We start from the raw sequence: 18579 nt of genomic DNA, 5'->3' as shown, positions 1-18579 counted from the left end.
CACCAGCACAATCCTCAGAAATTGAGTTATCACAAACGACACATTTACTGTTTGCTTCGACGTGACGACATTAACAGGCTGCCCCCAGCAAACACTGTTGGTCATTGGCACAAACAAAGCATTTCAATGTATGTTCCAAAGTGACCCCCTTGTCCGTCCTCTCCCCGGCTCCCTCTGCGTTCCCCCTTGTCCGTCCTCTCCCCAGCTCCCTGTGATTCCCCCTTGTCCGTCCTCTCCCCGGCTCCCTGTGATTCCCCCTTGTCCGTCCTCTCCCCGGCTCCCTGTGATTCCCCCTTGTCCGTCCTCTCCCCAGCTCCCTGTGGTTCCCCCTTGTCCGTCCTCTCCCCGGCTCCCTGTGATTCCCCCTTGTCCGTCCTCTCCCCGGCTCCCAGTGATTCCCCCTTGTCCGTCCTCTCCCTGGCTCCCTGTGATTCCCCCTTGTCCGTCCTCTCCCTGGCTCCCTGTGATTCCCCCTTGTCCGTCCTCTCCCCGGCTCCCTGTGGTTCCCCCTTGTCCGTCCTCTCCCCGGCTCCCTGTGATTCCCCCTTGTCCGTCCTCTCCCTGGCTCCCAGTGATTCCCCCTTGTCCGTCCTCTCCCTGGCTCCCTGTGATTCCCCCTTGTCCGTCCTCTCCCCGGCTCCCTGTGATTACCCCTTGTCCGTCCTCTCCCCGGCTCCCTGTGATTCCCCCTTGTCCGTCCTCTCCCCGGCTCCCTGTGGTTCCCCCTTGTCCGTCCTCTCCCTGGCTCCCTGTAATTCCCCCTTGTCCGTCCTCTCCCCGGCTCCCTGTGATTCCCCCTTGTCCGTCCTCTCCCCGGCTCCCAGTGATTCCCCCTTGTCCGTCCTCTCCCCCGCTCCCTGTGATTCCCCCTTGTCCGTCCTCTCCCCGGCTCCCTGTGGTTCCCCCTTGTCCGTCCTCTCCCCGGTTCCCTGTGGTTCCCACTTGTCCGCCCTCTCCCCGGTTCCCTGTGATTCCCCCTTGTCCGTCCTCTACCCGGCTCCCTGTGGTTCCCCCTTGTCCGTCCTCTCCCCGGTTCCCTGTAATTCCCCCTTGTCCGTCCTCTCCCCGGCTCCCAGTGATTCCCCCTTGTCCGTCCTCTCCCCCGCTCCCTGTGATTCCCCCTTGTCCGTCCTCTCCCCGGCTCCCTGTGGTTCCCCCTTGTCCGTCCTCTCCCCGGTTCCCTGTGGTTCCCCCTTGTCCGTCCTCTCCCCGGTTCCCTGTGGTTCCCCCTTGTCCGTCCTCTACCCGGCTCCCTGTGGTTCCCCCTTGTCCATCTCTCCCCGGTTCCCTGTGATTCCCCCTTGTCCGTCCTCTCCCTGGCTCCCTGTGGTTCCCCCTTGTCCGTCCTCTCCCCGGCTCCCTGTGATTCCCCCTTGTCCATTCTCTCCCTGGCTCCCTGTGATTCCCCCTTGTCCGTCCTCTCCCTGGCTCCCTGTGATTCCCCCTTGTCCGTCCTCTCCCCGGCTCCCTATGGTTCCCCCTTGTCCGTCCTCTCCCCGGCTCCCTGTGATTCCCCCTTGTCCGTCCTCTCCCTGGCTCCCAGTGATTCCCCCTTGTCCGTCCTCTCCCAGGCTCCCTGTGATTCCCCCTTGTCCGTCCTCTCCCCGGCTCCCTGTGATTCCCCCTTGTCCGTCCTCTCCCCGGCTCCCTGTGATTCCCCCTTGTCCGTCCTCTCCCCGGCTCCCTGTGATTCCCCCTTGTCCGTCCTCTCCCCGGCTCCCTGTGATTCCCCCTTGTCCGTCCTCTCCCCGGCTCCCTGTGGTTCCCCCTTGTCCGTCCTCTCCCTGGCTCCCTGTGGTTCCCCCTTGTCCGTCCTCTCCCTGGCTTCCTGTGATTCCCCCTTGTCCGTCCTCTCCCCGGCTCCCTGTGATTCCCCCTTGTCCATCCTCTCCCCGGCTCCCTGTGATTCCCCCTTGTCCGTCCTCTCCCCGGTTCCCTGTGATTCCCCCTTGTCCGTCCTCTCCCCGGCTCCCAGTGATTCCCCCTTGTCCGTCCTCTCCCCCGCTCCCTGTGATTCCCCCTTGTCCGTCCTCTCCCCGGCTCCCTGTGGTTCCCCCTTGTCCGTCCTCTCCCCGGTTCCCTGTGGTTCCCCCTTGTCCGCCCTCTCCCCGGTTCCCTGTGATTCCCCCTTGTCCGTCCTCTACCCGGCTCCCTGTGGTTCCCCCTTGTCCGTCCTCTCCCCGGTTCCCTGTAATTCCCCCTTGTCCGTCCTCTCCCCAGCTCCCAGTGATTCCCCCTTGTCCGTCCTCTCCCCCGCTCCCTGTGATTCCCCCTTGTCCGTCCTCTCCCCGGCTCCCTGTGGTTCCCCCTTGTCCGCCCTCTCCCCGGTTCCCTGTGATTCCCCCTTGTCCGTCCTCTAACCGGCTCCCTGTGGTTCCCCCTTGTCCGTCCTCTCCCCGGTTCCCTGTAATTCCCCCTTGTCCGTCCTCTCCCCAGCTCCCAGTGATTCCCCCTTGTCCGTCCTCTCCCCCGCTCCCTGTGATTCCCCCTTGTCCGTCCTCTCCCCGGCTCCCTGTGGTTCCCCCTTGTCCGCCCTCTCCCCGGTTCCCTGTGATTCCCCCTTGTCCGTCCTCTACCCGGCTCCCTGTGGTTCCCCCTTGTCCGTCCTCTCCCCGGTTCCCTGTAATTCCCCCTTGTCCGTCCTCTCCCCAGCTCCCAGTGATTCCCCCTTGTCCGTCCTCTCCCCCGCTCCCTGTGATTCCCCCTTGACCGTCCTCTCCCCGGCTCCCTGTGGTTCCCCCTTGTCCGTCCTCTCCCCGGTTCCCTGTGATTCCCCCTTGTACGTCCTCTACCCGGCTCCCTGTGGTTCCCCCTTGTCCATCCTCTCCCCGGTTCCCTGTGATTCCCCCTTGTCCGTCCTCTCCCTGGCTCCCTGTGATTCCCCCTTGTCCGTCCTCTTCCTGGCTCCCTGAGATTCCCCCTTGTCCATCCTCTCCCCGGCTCCCTGTGATTCCCCCTTGTCCGTCCTCTCCCCCGCTCCCTGTGATTCCCCCTTGTCCATTCTCTCCCCGGTTCCCTGTGATTCCCCCTTGTCTGTCCTCTCCCTGGCTCCCTGTGATTCCCCCTTGTCCGTCCTCTCCCGGGCTCCCTGTGATTCCCCCTTGTCCGTCCTCTCCCCGGCTCCCTGTGATTCCCCCTTGTCCGTCCTCTCCCCGGTTCCCTGTGATTCCCCCTTGTCCGTCCTCTCCCCGGTTCCATGTGATTCCCCCTTGTCCGTCCTCTCCCCGGTTCCCTGTGATTCCCCCTTGTCCGTCCTCTCCCCAGCTCCCTGTGATTCCCCCTTGTCCGTCCTCTCCCCGGCTCCCTGTGGTTCCCCCTTGTCCGTCCTCTCCCCGGCTCCCTGTGGTTCCCCCTTGTCCGTCCTCACCCCGGCTCCCTGTGGTTCCCCCTTGTCCGTCCTCTCCCTGGCTCCCTGTGGTTCCCCCTTGTCCGTCCTCTCCCTGGCTCCCTGTGATTCCCCCTTGTCCGTCCTCTCCCCGGCTCCCTGTGATTCCCCCTTGTCCGTCCTCTCCCCAGCTCCCTGTGGTTCCCCCTTGTCCGTCCTCTCCCCGGTTCCCTGTGGTTCCCCCTTGTCCGTCCTCTCCCCAGCTCCCTGTGATTCCCCCTTGTCCGTCCTCTCCCCGGCTCCCTGTGGTTCCCCCTTGTCCGTCCTCTCCCCGGCTCCCTGTGGTTCCCCCTTGTCCGTCCTCTCCCCGGCTCCCTGTGGTTCCCCCTTGTCCGTCCTCTCCCCGGCTCCCTGTGGTTCCCCCTTGTCCGTCCTCTCCCCGGCTCCCTGTGGTTCCCCCTTGTCCGTCCTCTCCCCGGCTCCCTGTGGTTCCCCCTTGTCCGTCCTCTCCCCGGCTCCCTGTGGTTCCCCCTTGTCCGTCCTCTCCCCGGCTCCCTGTGGTTCCCCCTTGTCCGTCCTCTCCCTGGCTCCCTGTGGTTCCCCCTTGTCCGTCTTCTCCCTGGCTCCCTGTGATTCCCCCTTGTCCGTCCTCTCCCCGGTTCCCTGTGATTCCCCCTTGTCCGTCCTCTCCCCAGCTCCCTGTGGTTCCCCCTTGTCCGTCCTCTCCCCGGTTCCCTGTGATTCCCCCTTGTCCGTCCTCTCCCCGGCTCCCTGTGATTCCCCCTTGTCCATCCTCTCCCCGGTTCCCTGTGATTCCCCCTTGTCCGTCCTCTCCCCGGTTCCCTGTGATTCCCCCTTGTCCGTCCTCTCCCCGGCTCCCAGTGATTCCCCCTTGTCCGTCCTCTCCCCCGCTCCCTGTGATTCCCCCTTGTCCGTCCTCTCCCCGGCTCCCTGTGGTTCCCCCTTGTCCGTCCTCTCCCCGGTTCCCTGTGGTTCCCCCTTGTCCGCCCTCTCCCCGGTTCCCTGTGATTCCCCCTTGTCCGTCCTCTACCCGTCTCCCTGTGGTTCCCCCTTGTCCGTCCTCTCCCCGGTTCCCTGTAATTCCCCCTTGTCCGTCCTCTCCCCGGCTCCCAGTGATTCCCCCTTGTCCGTCCTCTCCCCCACTCCCTGTGATTCCCCCTTGTCCGTCCTCTCCCCGGCTCCCTGTGGTTCCCCCTTGTCCGTCCTCTCCCCGGTTCCCTGTGGTTCCCCCTTGTCCGTCCTCTCCCCGGTTCCCTGTGATTCCCCCTTGTCCGTCCTCTACCCGGCTCCCTGTGGTTCCCCCTTGTCCATCCTCTCCCCGGTTCCCTGTGATTCCCCCTTGTCCGTCCTCTCCCTGGCTCCCTGTGATTCCCCCTTGTCCGTCCTCTTCATGGCTCCCTGTGATTCCCCCTTGTCCATCCTCTCCCCGGCTCCCTGTGATTCCCCCTTGTCCGTCCTCTCCCCCGCTCCCTGTGATTCCCCCTTGTCCGTCCTCTCCCTGGTTCCCTGTGGTTCCCCCTTGTCCGTCCTCTCCCTGGCTCCCTGTGGTTCCCCCTTGTCCATCCTCTCCCCGGCTCCCTGTGGTTCCCCCTTGTCGGTCCTCTCCCCGGTTCCCTGTGGTTCCCCCTTGTCCGTCCTCTCCCCGGTTCCCTGTGGTTCCCCCTTGTCCGTCCTCTCCCCAGCTCCCTGTGATTCCCCCTTGTCCGTCCTCTCCCCGGCTCCCTGTGGTTCCCCCTTGTCCGTCCTCTCCCCGGCTCCCTGTGGTTCCCCCTTGTCCGTCCTCTCCCCGGCTCCCTGTGGTTCCCCCTTGTCCGTCCTCTCCCTGGCTCCCTGTGGTTCCCCCTTGTCCGTCCTCTCCCTGGCTCCCTGTGATTCCCCCTTGTCCGTCCTCTCCCCGGCTCCCTGTGGTTCCCCCTTGTCCGTCCTCTCCCTGGCTCCCTGTGGTTCCCCCTTGTCCGTCCTCTCCCTGGCTCCCTGTGATTCCCCCTTGTCCGTCCTCTCCCTGGCTCCCTGTGGTTTCCCCTTGTCCGTCCTCTCCCCGGCTCCCTGTGATTCCCCCTTGTCCGTCCTCTCCCCGGCTCCCAGTGATTCCCCCTTGTCCGTCCTCTCCCTGGCTCCCTGTGATTCCCCCTTGTCCGTCCTCTCCCTGGCTCCCTGTGATTCCCCCTTGTCCGTCCTCTCCCCGGCTCCCTGTGGTTCCCCCTTGTCCGTCCTCTCCCCGGCTCCCTGTGATTCCCCCTTGTCCGTCCTCTCCCTGGCTCCCAGTGATTCCCCCTTGTCCGTCCTCTCCCTGGCTCCCTGTGATTCCCCCTTGTCCGTCCTCTCCCCGGCTCCCTGTGATTACCCCTTGTCCGTCCTCTCCCCGGCTCCCTGTGATTCCCCCTTGTCCGTCCTCTCCCCGGCTCCCTGTGGTTCCCCCTTGTCCGTCCTCTCCCCGGTTCCCTGTGGTTCCCCCTTGTCCGCCCTCTCCCCGGTTCCCTGTGGTTCCCCCTTGTCCGTCCTCTCCCCAGCTCCCTGTGATTCCCCCTTGTCCGTCCTCTCCCCGGCTCCCTGTGGTTCCCCCTTGTCCTTCCTCTCCCCGGCTCCCTGTGGTTCCCCCTTGTCCGTCCTCTCCCCGGCTCCCTGTGGTTCCCCCTTGTCCGTCCTCTCCCTGGCTCCCTGTGGTTCCCCCTTGTCCGTCCTCTCCCCGGCTCCCTGTGATTCCCCCTTGTCCGTCCTCTCCCCGGCTCCCTGTGATTCCCCCTTGTCCGTCCTCTCCCCGGCTCCCTGTGATTCCCCCTTGTCCGTCCTCTCCCCAGCTCCCTGTGGTTCCCCCTTGTCCGTCCTCTCCCCGGCTCCCTGTGGTTCCCCCTTGTCCGTCCTCTCCCCGGCTCCCTGTGGTTCCCCCTTGTCCGTCCTCTCCCCGGCTCCCTGTGGTTCCCCCTTGTCCGTCCTCTCCCTGGCTCCCTGTGGTTCCCCCTTGTCCGTCCTCTCCCTGGCTCCCTGTGATTCCCCCTTGTCCGTCCTCTCCCCGGTTCCCTGTGATTCCCCCTTGTCCGTCCTCTCCCCAGCTCCCTGTGGTTCCCCCTTGTCCGTCCTCTCCCCGGTTCCCTGTGATTCCCCCTTGTCCGTCCTCTCCCCGGTTCCCTGTGATTCCCCCTTGTCCGTCCTCTCCCCGGTTCCCTGTGATTCCCCCTTGTCCGTCCTCTCCCCGGTTCCCTGTGGTTCCCCCTTGTCCGTCCTCTCCCCGGCTTCCTCTGCAGTAGTCAATTTGCTCTATTCTTCTTGTGATTTTTTAAATTCTTTTAGTTTAAGTCAGTGAATGAAAGTGTCGATGCATCACCTCATTCCGGTTCCTGGGGAATATGAATTCACAGAACAGATACGATTCACGCCTTAGACAGGATTGAAAATCTGTAATCATGTAAGTTGTTGCTTGTTGTGTGTTTCTCTCTTCTATTATTTATGTTGGCGATGGTTTTCACTTGTAATTTTTCTTCACACCAAGCATGTCATCTTCAACCCACGCAAAAAATAGTTTACTTCATAAAAGCAAAACAAAACGCATTAAATGCGTCTTAAAGAGAAGCCTTAACCACTGCTTGTCCCCACAGCGTTGGTTCTGTTTTCCCTCTCAGTAGTTGTCAGAAGTCAGAGTAGGAGAAAGCCATTTGCTGTTTGAAAGTATAACACCATTAGATATAGGTGTAGAATTAGGCCTTTCGGCCCATTGAGACTACGTCACCATTCCATCATGGCTGACTATTAACCATCTCAACCCCATTCTCCTGCTTCCTTGCACAACCTATGATGCCCTGACTAATCAAGCACCTATCAACCTCCACTTTAAATATACCCAATGACTTGGCCTCCACAACTGTCTGTGGCAACGAATTCCACAGAGTCACCACCCTCTGGTGAATGAAGTTCTTTCTAATCTCTGTTCTGAAGGGACATCCTTGTATTCTAAGGCTGTGCCCTCTGGTCCTAGGCCCAGAGCCGTCAGATACCCCTCACACGTTACTCTGTATTCTGAAGATTAGCTTTACTGGTCACATGTACATCAAAATGTCAAAACATCAATGACCATAGAGTCTAAGTTGTTAGCAACAGCCCACAAGTGTCTCCATACTTCCAGTACCAACATAACATGCCCACAGCTTCTGAAACATAACTAACCCATACCTCTTTGGACTGTGGGAGGAAACCAGAGCGCCTGGCAGAAACCCACGTGGTCAAGGGGAAAATGTACAAACTCTTACAGACAGCGGCGGGAATTGAACTGGGATCACTGGCACTGTGAAACATAACGCTAACTGCTCTACCACTGAGCAGTGTTAAGGCTGGTCCTCCAGCTCACGCAGAACCCCAGGGAGAAAGAATCAAGAATGAGCGATCATAGTTTAAAGGTGAAAGCTGAAATATTTAAAAGTTCGAAGTTTCAAAGTGCATTTATTTTCTGAAGTATGCATGCAGTATACAATTCTGAGACTCATCTTCCTGCAGGCAGCCATGAATGAAAGAAACATCATGGAACACATTTAAAGAAAACATTAAACACCCAATGCGCAAAAAAAAGAGCAAGTTGTGCAAACATCAAAAAGTGAACAAGTAACACAAAATATTAACCATTAAATTACAGAGGCCCCAAAATGATCCAGCAGTGATAAAGTTACTTCAGTTTAGCATGATGGCAGAAGGTCACAGCCACACAGACAGTTCCGCGCCGAAAGTCCTCAATCAAATCAATTAAAGAAGAGTAAAGAAGAGTAGCTAGAAAGACATGGAACATGAACCACAGAGGTCTCCAAAGAATGTGTCCACAGCTGTGGTGTGCGTTCAGCACTGAGCTAATAAACATCGAAGCGCAGGGTCCCACAGCCTTGAGCTGCGACCAGACTCTGCACCTTCCCCTGGCAGCAGCGAGGTCAAACACCAGCTCACCTTCCACTCTTGTTCTCGTTCATTTCAATTCTGCTCGACGTATTAACTGGCGAGGGGTAATGGAGCCGGCCACGGGTTCGCATTTGGCCACTGGGAAACTATGGCCGCACACTGCACTCTCAAATACGTCAAATTTCCCGACAGACAGCAAAAGCGCTAGATCGCTCAGTCAGCCCAGGAATGGGAATTACAGGCTGTGATCGATCGCAGCTAAGAAGAAGCATATTTAAAAGAAGAAGCAGTTTTGTGAGCTGTCCACAGGATGTTGTCACTGGCACCATCTTGAACATCTTAAACAGTTAAGGGGAACTTCTTCACTCAGAGGCTCTTATGAGTGTGGAACGAGCTGCCAGCGGAAGTGGTGGATGACATTTAAGCGAAGTTTGGATAGATACAGTTCCTGTATGGGAGGGATATGGAGAGCTATGGTCTGGGTGCAGGGGGATGGGACCAGGCAGGCAAAAATAGGTTGGCATGGACTAGGTAGGCCACAGGGCCTGGTTCTGTGATGTAGTTTAGACAAGAGATCCTGCAGGCGCTGGAAACGCAGAACAACATGCACTAAATGCTGGAGGAACTCAGCAGGTCAGGCAGCATCGATAGAGAGGAACATACAGTCTGTCTGACGATGAAGGGTCTTGGCCCAAAACATCGACTGTTTATCCCTCTCCATACACGCTGCCTGACCTGTTGAGTTCCTCCTGCAGCTTCTTTGTGTGTTATTCTGGATTGTAACACCCAGTGACTCTGATACTAAATCTAAAGATCTCAACTTTGATCAGTGGGTCTCCACGGTGACCTGGGGTAAAGGATGCTACTGATATACCATTCTGTGAGTGACAACGTTTCCCCTGATCGCGAGGTGAGACAGCGGAGCCCTTATTCCCAGTTGAAGATCATGGCTCATTAAAATCGGCACTTTATCTGTCTCTAGCTCACTGACAGTGAACTACCTACTGGAATAACCTCCCATCATCTCCATAAATCCCCCCCCCCAACAGCCTACAGCTTGGTCTCTCAGGCGCAGAATAATTGGCATGTCATAGAAAGAAATTGACCATTAATTAGAAACAAAATGAGTGATGCAATACTTTAACAAACCGTAAAGGGAGTTGCTTATTGCAATTACTTTCATCACTTTGGCTCTGCCACAGTACTGCCCGGTAAAGCATCAGATAGGATTCCGAGAGTCACAGGTGGCACTTGAGGGGTTGAGTAGTGGCTCAGCCGGCATCCTCACAGTTCCAGTGACCCAGGTTCAATCCTGACCTCCAGTGCTGTCGGTGCGGAGTTTGCACGTTCTCTCTGTCACTGAGCGGGTTTCCACCAGGCCTACAGCTTCTTCTTCTTCTTCCTTGAGTTTTTACGGCAGTTGGAATCCATACTGTTGCATTACTGCCATCTTCAGGATTTACTGTCCCTCATTGTCCATTCGTCTTTCCAGTCCCGTCGCCCTTAAAAAAACTAAACAACCATTTCCTCCCTGATCACCCTCCCCAAATTCCAATAAACCATTAGCACTGTTCTCCACCAGTCCTATTTTGCGTAATTGTTGTAGCATTTGCTGATTTTCCTGTGCAAATTTCCTGCATGAAATAAGGATATGCTCTGTTGTTAGATCGCAAAAACCTGATTTTGATTTTGATAGTTTAATATTGTCCTCTACAGATCCTTTTTTGACTGCTGCTTTTGCCTGCTTATCTGCTGTCTCATTTCCCATAATACCCGAATGTGCTGGAACCCATATGAATGCGATATTTTTCCCTTGTCCAGCCAGTCTTGAATTTGCAAACAGTATTTCATAAAGCAGATCCTGCTGTCCTCTAGCTGTACCCGCCTTAATGCTTACAAGGGCCGATACAGAATCGCTACATATCACAATATTATTACAATCAACCTGCTCACTCCATTCTAGTGCTAACAATGTGGCAAACATTTCAAATGCATAAATGCTCAAGCAATCCAGCGTTCTCTTGCTAATTTCCACTTGATAACTTGGCACAACAATTGAAGACCCTGTTGCACCCGTTCCTGGATCTTTTGATCCATCCGTAAAAATCTGGACATCTTTATATTTACATTCCCTATACCTATGATATTCAGTGAGTATATCAGCCTTTTTATTACTGCATTTAATCTTCCTCCCATCTCCCAAAACCACACAGCTAAGTAAATTCACAAACAACAAACAATCTGCAGATGCTAGAGATTCGAGCAACACACACACAAACTGGCTGCATCTCTAGAAAAGAGGAAACAGTCAACGTTTCGGGCCAAGAACCTTCATCGGAACTGTTGACTCTTTTCCACAGATGTTGCCTGGCCTGCTGAGTTCCTCCCGCATTTTGTGTGTGTAGTTCGGTAAATTAATCAGTCACCACAAATTGCTCTACCGATGTGTTGGCTGTAGGCACACTCTGCCAGCTCAAAGGGTCTGCATCGTTCTTCAGTGAGCTGAAGCCAGGTTTCTATCGATCTCAGTTCTGATCAGTGGTCTGGGATAAATGATGTCACTGCTTTTCTACCCTGTGAATGATGACATTTCCCCTCATCTCAACGTGAAACAGTCAATCCCTTATTCCCTGTCAAAGATCATGGGTGATTAAAATCGGCAGTTTATCTGCTTCTAGCTTCACTGACAGTGAACTACTTGCTGGAATAATTTCTCACCACCCCACCCCGCCTTTACAGCTAACAGCAATATAATTTTGACTGCAAAAGAATTAAGTTCCTGTTTTCCCATTGGCTGCCAGAGTGCCCAGCTTCAGAGAAGAATCAAAGATAATGAGGAATCCAGCCTGGGAAGGGCACTGATTGCCTGGAGTTGAGCACAAGTTGTTCTGATACAGCGTGAGGAGCCACAGGCATTTTATTGAAATAAATGAAGTCCCTACGAGGAGAACATTCTTCCTGCCTTGATGTTCATTTCTTTCGCACTGTATGTTAATATTTTGAGAAGTGTTAGATTTTTTTGTGATTAATTGTTAGCAGTTTTGGTTGTCCCATTTCAGGATGACGTGGGGGCTTTGGGAAGGATGCTGAAGAGGCTTAGACGGTAAGACATAGGAGCAGAATTAGGCCATTCGGTCCATTGAGTCTATTCTGCCATTCCATCATAGCTGATTTATTATCCCACTTAACCCTATTCTCCTGCCTTCTCCCCATAATCTTTGATGCCCTAACTAATCAGGAACCTATCAACCTCTACTTTAAATATACTCCATCTGTGCCAATGAATTCCTCAGATTCACCATGCTCTGATTGAAGATGTTCCTCATCTCTGTTCTAAAAGGACGTCCCTGTATTCTGAAGCTGTGCCATCTGGTCTTAGACTCCCCCACTCTAGGAAACACCCTCGCCACATCCACTCTATCAGGGCCTTTCAACACTCAACAGGTTTCAATAAGTTACACCCCCACCCCCCACTTCATTTGTTAGTGGTTGGTACAGACCTAGTGTGCTGTATTGTTCTATATTCTGGTGTGTGGTGGCCAGGCACAACTCTCATTATCTAGGGCTGGAGAATGGCAGAGAAAGATGTATACAGAAAATCTACAAGGTCCAAAGGTCCCCAACACAACCCATTGAATGAGGGTGTCTCTGCTGGAGGGTGACTTGCAGAAACTTTAGAGAAAGGGTAAGGCTACAATGATGGACTCAATATTGATGGAGTTAGGATACCCTTCAAAGGATTTAAAATTTATTAATTGGATATGTACAAGGGTACAAAAGGAGGCCATTTGATCCACTGGCTCTACACTAACTCCAAGACAGCAATCCTGTCAGCCCCATCAATCCACTCCCTCTACTTATTTTCCCTACACCCTGAGAAAATGCCGGTCTCACAGAATCACAGAATTGATTAATTCTGCCTTTAATCTACGCTAACAGTAGTTTATAGAGGGCGGTTAACCCAGCAGTGCATTTTCAGGATGTGGGTGGGAACCAGGCAACTCAGAAGAAACCCACGCATTACCGGGGGAACGTGAAAACTCCACACAATGGCATCCAGGGGTTGTTTCAAAGCCAGGTTCCTGTGCAGTAACAGCAATAATTTCTGCAACCCCATGGCAATCTATCGGCGAGATTCAATAAACTGATTAGAAAGGCTGGCTCTGTTAAAGAAGTCAAACTGGACACACTGGAGGCTGTGGTAGAACAAAGGGCCCTATGGAATTCTGGACAATGTTTCTCACCCTCTGCATGCCACCTTGGTTGAACAGAGGAGCACTTTCAGTAATAAACTAAGACAACTGCGCTGCTCCAAAGAGCGTTATACGAAGTCATTCTTATCCTCGGCCATTGGACTCTATAATGAGTCAACCTATTGCCGGGAAAATGATGAACCTCCTCTTGTTAGACTTTTTGATGTTAGACTGTTTCTTTATTTTTTCTTACTTCTCTTCTAACATTTGTATATCTGTGCTCTTGTAATGCTACTGTGACACTGTCATTTCCTTTGGGATCAATAAAGTACCTATCTATCTATTTATCTATTCATTGGCCCCAGCACATCCTTTGGTCTATTGATTGTTAACACAAATGACACATTTCACAGTATGTTTCCATGTACAAGATCAATAAATCTGAATCAGTTCTTCAGTCTATCACCTCCCCTTTAAGTACCAGTGGTCCACTTGCACCCAGCTGGTGTGGAAGTTTCCAGAGATTCTGTGAAGTTCCAAGGGTTCTTCCTCTGCAAGGAGAAACTTTTAGGTACGTCAATTAGCCACAGCCGGCAGTTACATGTCCTTGTTTGAGACTCTCTGACCTGTGGAAGAATTCTTCTGAACTCTGAATACAGGCTCAAACTATTTTATCTCGTTGATGTCAAAACTTTAACCCTCTCCATAGATATTGCCTAACCTGCTGAGCTCCACCAGCATTTTGAATGTGCTACTATTTTATCACTCTTAGCAGGACAACCCTCTCATCCCAGTAATTAGCCCAAAGATCCTCCCTTGTGTGACATGCGGTGGCTATTTTATTAGGTACACCTACGCACCTGCTCACTAATTCAAATCAGCCAATCGTGTGGCAGCAACTCAAAGTATAAAAGCATGCAGACATGGTCAAGAGATTCAGTTGTTGTTCAGGCCAAACATCAGAATGGGTTAGAAACATGAGCTAAGTGACTGTGACTGTGGAATGATTGCTAGTGGCAGTTCAGAGGATGACAAAGCTTTGTTAATGAGAGAGATCAGAGGAGAATGGTCAGACTGGTTCAAGCTGACAGGAAGGTGACAGTAACTCAAATAACCACACGCTACAACAGTGGAGTGCAGAAGAGCGTTTCTGAACATACAACACGTTGGACATTCAAGTGGATGGGCTGGAGCAGGAGGAAGCCAAGAACATACACTCTGTGGTGACTGTATTAGGTAGAGAGGTACTGACGTAGGGAGACAAACCAGTACAACTCCTGCAGCCTTTATCCCCTACAAGACAAGAGGGAGGCATCAACTGCAAATGCAATAAGGGACTCAGGGATCAAGAGAAGCTCTTCATAACGAGCCTGCTAAATCATAGACCCTAGGGTAATCAAAGCAATATTCTCTGCACTCTGGTCCTTAACACCAACATAATTAGCTGTGGGATCACAGATGACACATAATAATCCTTCATATCCTGCTGTACAAGTCCCATCTCCACTGATCCTAAATGAATGATTTCCTCATCCAGTTACTGAAAGAATCCACTACGAATGCAGCCAGAGGTGAGTAGTTCACCCCAACGTGATATCACTCTTCATTGTCGGAATGAATGTGGAGGAGACAAACAAAGTTAAGACTCCTCCCATGATGGTCCTAGTGGCTTCTGAACACAACTGACACTCTCCTGGCATTGATCTCACTGATATACTAGGCAGGTTTTCTCTACCTCCTGGATATGTTAGTGAAGCTTTGGGTATGAGCATTGTCTCATTGAGAGCCAACATCCTTCTCAAATTGACGCTCAACACAGGGAAAACAGCATTCAACTGGAAATCAAATAAACTGTAAATGCTGCAAAGCTGAAATGGAAACAGTTTGATTTCGGGGACATTTAAGAGACTCTTAGGTAGACACATGGAGGATAGAAAAACAGAGGACTACGTAAAAGGGATTGATCTTTGAGTAGGTTAAAAAGTTGGCTCAACATTGTGGGCTGTACAGTGCTGTAATGCTCTGTGTTCTATTAAACAGGAATATCTCTGCAGGTCAAGCAGAGATAAGGCTTCAGGTCAGCATCCTTCATCATTGGGAGTCATATGGGTCCTGGTATGTGATTCTGAGTGTAAACCTCTCTGAAGCAAGTGGAGAGCATTCTGACTGGTCGCATCACTGTCTGGTACAGAGGCTCCAAAACCCAGGATCGGAAGAGGCTGCAGGAGCTTGTAGACTCAAGCAGTTCCATCACGGGCACAACCCTCCCCATCATCAAGGGCATCTTCAAGAGGTGGTGCCTGAAGAATGTGGCATCCATCATTGACAACCTTCACCAACTGGGACCTTCACCTCACTGCCACAGGCGCCCGAAGGCACATGCTCAATGACTCAGACACAGTTTCTTCCCCTTTGCTGTACGGTTCACGAGCCCAGCAACACTGACTTGTTACTAATCTTTTGCAATATTCATTTATTTTTGTAACTTGTAGTACATTTTATGTCTCGCACTGTACTGTTGCCACATAGCAGCAAACTTCGCGACATATGGCACTGATAATAAACCTGATTCTGCTTAAGGAGTTGCTTTAGACACATTCTTCAATTCCACAACTTCTTACGGAAGACCGAACTGAGCATTAGCACTGTACACAACGTGTGCAGTGAGCCAAAATTAATCAAATTACTGGGCAATTATTTAAAAGTGTGCATAAGATGTCAGAAGAAGAGAATTAGAGCTACAGAGGCACACCATTTTGGATGCTTGCAGTCTCTGGAGGGGCATCTGTTCAGGAATTTCATGTTGGCAGGGATGATACGCTGTTAATTTACAGCTGACTCAACAAGGGTAATTAAACTAGAGTTGGTCATTGGCTTCTGGGAGGTAGGGATGAGGGTTAGGGAGAATACACGTGCTTCTGTCTACATCAACAATGTTGAGGTTGAGTGAGTTTAGACCCTCAAGTTCCTAGGACTACACACTGCAGGGAGCTTTGGACAAAGCTCAGCATAGTGCGAGAACCGAATTCCCTGCTAAGGACTCCGTCTATGTTGCTCTCTGCTTTTGGTAAATCAGCCTAAATAATCAAAGACCCCACCCACCCTATACAGTACATTCCCTCTTCCCCCCTCCCATCAGGCAGCAGATACAAAAGCTTGAAAGCACCCACCACCAGGCTCAAGGACAGCTTCTGCTCAGCTGTTACAGGACTGTTACAGTGGTTCCCTAGTAGGAAAGGATGGACACTTAACCTCACAATCTACCTCATTAAGTTGCACCTCATTATTTACCTGCACTGCTCCTTCTCTGTAGTTGTTGCACTTTATTTTGCATTGGTGTTGCTTGATCTTGTTCTACCTCAATTTGATCTGTAAGACGAGCTTTTCACTGTATCTCAGTACTTGTGACAATACTAAACCAATACCCATAGTGTTATCAAAGTAATTTAGAAGGACAGTTCTGTTCTATTTCATCTGGGAGAAGAAGATCACAGTAAATTGTTATGAGATTTTTGGGGAGTTTTGTCTTTATTTCCAATTTGACTTCTTATGTCTATGTTTACATATTCTGTTCAAGAGCACAGTGTGATGACTCATCTTGTGTCCAGAACCAGTTTTGGCCATTGCATTCCCTTATGCCTCAGCAATAACCAGACAGGCTGTTGATTTGAGGTGGGCCGTGGTCCACCCCAAATGTTTTCTGCCTCATGGTGCCAGAAACTGGGGTTTGATCCCAACCGCGGGTACTGTCAATGTGGCGTTTGCACACCCTCCCCTTGAGGGCACACGTTTCCACTGTGTGCTCCAGTTTCTTCTCATATCCCAAAGGTGTGCACGTAGGTAGGTCAACAACCCGCTGTAATTTGCCCTTGTCCACAGGTGAGTGGGAGAATCTGGGGAAGATGGGTATGTTGTGGGAACAATAACTGGGATCGATGTAGAATTAGGGACATTGGGTGTCGGATGTTTGGTGCAGATTTAGTGCACCAAGACACAAAGAATCCAGTATGAATCCATGATTCAAAGTTCAAAGTTAATTGACTATTAAAGTCACCATATACTACCCTGAGGTTCGCTTTCTTGCAGGGACTTACAGGAAAGCAAAGAATTTCAATAGAATCAATAAAAAACACACAAAGACTGACAAACAACTAACGTGCAAATGAATTCAAACTGTGCAAATAAAAGAAATAATTAGTAATGAGAACGAGTTGTAGAGTCCTTGGAAGTGAGTCATAGGTTATGGAATTAGTTCAGTGTTGAGGTGCGTAAAATTATCCACACTGGTTCAGGAGCCTGATGGTTGAAGGATAATAACTCTTCTTTAACCTGCTGGTGGGGCCTAAGGCTCCTGTACGTCCTTCTCAATATCAGCACAGAGAAGAGAGCATGGCCTAGGTGGTGGGGATTGCTTGTGATGGACACAGCTTTCTTGTGTTGCATTCTTTGTAGATGTGTGTAGTGGTAGGGAGGGCTTTGCCTAGGGTGGACTGAGTTCTACCCACCACTTCTTGTTCAACAGCACGGTAGTATAGAGGTTAGCGCAATGTTTTACAGTACCACCAACCCAGGTTTAATTCCCACCGCTGTCTGAGAGGAGTTTGTATGTTCTCCCGTGACCGCATGGGTTTCCTCTGAGTGCTCCAGTTTTCTCCCACAGCCCAAAGACATGCCCTCTGATAGGTTAATTGGTCATTGTAGATTGTCCCATAATTAGGCTAGGTTTAAAACAGGGTTACAGGGCAGTGTTGCTCAAAGGGGTGGGAAGACCTAATCTGCACAGTAGCTTAATAAGTAAACAAACAAGCAGATTTTTGTAGGCTTTTCCATTCTTTGGCATTAGCGTTTCCACACCAGGCTATGATGCAACCGGCCAGGGTACTCCCCACTGTGCACCTTTGGAAGTTTATCAAAGTTTTAGATGGTGTATCAAATCAGTGTGAACTTCTAAGAAAGCAGGGGCATTGCTGCGTCTTCTGTCTTGTGACACGTGGATGTGTTCAGTTGTGGGGAGGACTTTACCTGTGATGGACTGGGCTGTGTCCATTACTTCTTGTAGAGCTTTGGAGGTTTTTAAACCTGGGGGAGTTTACAAAGAGAAGAAGGGTGAGGAAACTGAATGAGGTGTGACCCTTTGCACCCATCATTCAAGAAGACTCTACAACTACTAGTCAAAACTGCCCGCCCTGCTCATGGTCTGCTTGTCCCACAGCCATCAGGGTGCAGGCTACGTAACATCCACACCAGGACCACCAGACTCAGAAACAGTATCTCTCCCCAAGCAGTAATGCTGATCAGCGCCTCCACCCGATAACTCACCCTTCCACACCCCAGCTACCACTGCTTTATCATTTCCTGTCAAAGTCATCTCATGTACAGACACTCCTGTCACTTTATACAATCAATCTATGTATACAAGCTATCTTATGTATTTATATTTATTGTGTGTTATAAAAAAATTATGTTGTTTTTTTGTGCTGCTTCAGACCCAGAGTAACAATTATTTGGTTCCCCTTTATACTTGTGTACTGGAAGTGACACTAAGCAGCCTTGAACCCTGAAGATAAAAAGCCAGTGATTAACAGAACATTAGCTGCTTCCAGTGGATACGTCCTCCCCTTCTACTCTGGTGCACCCTTTCGTTCTTCTGTACTTCACATAATTTACCTTGTCTTTTATACTTTCTCTCTCTCTCTAATTGTATTTGATTGATCTACCAACAAGAGGGATTGATCATTGAGTTTAAGGTGTAATCCATGCTTCATTCGATTGGACTTAATTTGCTTTGCTGCACCCTTCACTCCTGCACTCTCCTTGACGTTTAATGGCGTTTTATCAATCACATCAGCCAGCTCCAGATGAGAAAGTCGAATTCAGTGAATTTCTCCTCTCACCATATCAATGGAAAATACTGCAGTCTACTCCAGTGAGTCTCTATGCTTCTTATTTTCTCTGAATTAACGGAGATCAGAACTCGGAATGTCTCACCGAACACGAATGCAAGCAAGTCTTATTTGGTCGCTATTACATTTAGTGCTCTTGAAAAGGTTTATCGGCTGAAGTGAAGCCAGCCAGCAATATCTGTCTTTTTCCACTGGGGCCTGAATGGATTGGTGTGACAGTTAATAGCGGTCTCAACTGATGTACGAATCGTTCTTAAATAAA

At 51.5% G+C, this 18579-nt stretch overlaps 1 protein-coding gene across 1 annotated transcript; it reads right to left on the bottom strand.

Annotated features, from left to right (window-relative positions):
* Positions 1–123: 123 nt before the first annotated feature.
* Positions 124–15425, bottom strand: LOC132382810 (uncharacterized PE-PGRS family protein PE_PGRS54-like). Its single transcript, XM_059953265.1, has 4 exons — positions 15407–15425; positions 10948–10981; positions 1322–6609; positions 124–1217 (listed from the first exon to the last, which is right to left on the bottom strand). Exons 1-4 carry the CDS (start codon positions 15423–15425, stop codon positions 124–126), a joined length of 6435 nt encoding a protein of 2144 aa, XP_059809248.1.
* Positions 15426–18579: the final 3154 nt, after the last annotated feature.

Source organism: Hypanus sabinus, chromosome 29, assembly GCF_030144855.1.
Source record: "Hypanus sabinus isolate sHypSab1 chromosome 29, sHypSab1.hap1, whole genome shotgun sequence".
Classification (NCBI taxonomy): domain Eukaryota; kingdom Metazoa; phylum Chordata; class Chondrichthyes; order Myliobatiformes; family Dasyatidae; genus Hypanus; species Hypanus sabinus.
This window is presented reverse-complemented; position numbering and strand designations above follow the sequence as displayed.

What these genes read in the sequence shown, in the direction of transcription:
- LOC132382810 (XM_059953265.1), bottom strand. An exon ending in CTGTTAGCTGTAAAGGCGGG is followed by an intron (nt 6,610 to 10,947) that starts GTGGGGTGGTGA and finishes AAAAATCACAAG; the next exon opens with AAGAATAGAGCAAATTGACT. An exon ending in ACAAGGGGGAACCACAGGGA is followed by an intron (nt 1,218 to 1,321) that starts GCCAGGGAGAGG and finishes GGGGAACCACAG; the next exon opens with GGAACCGGGGAGAGGACGGA.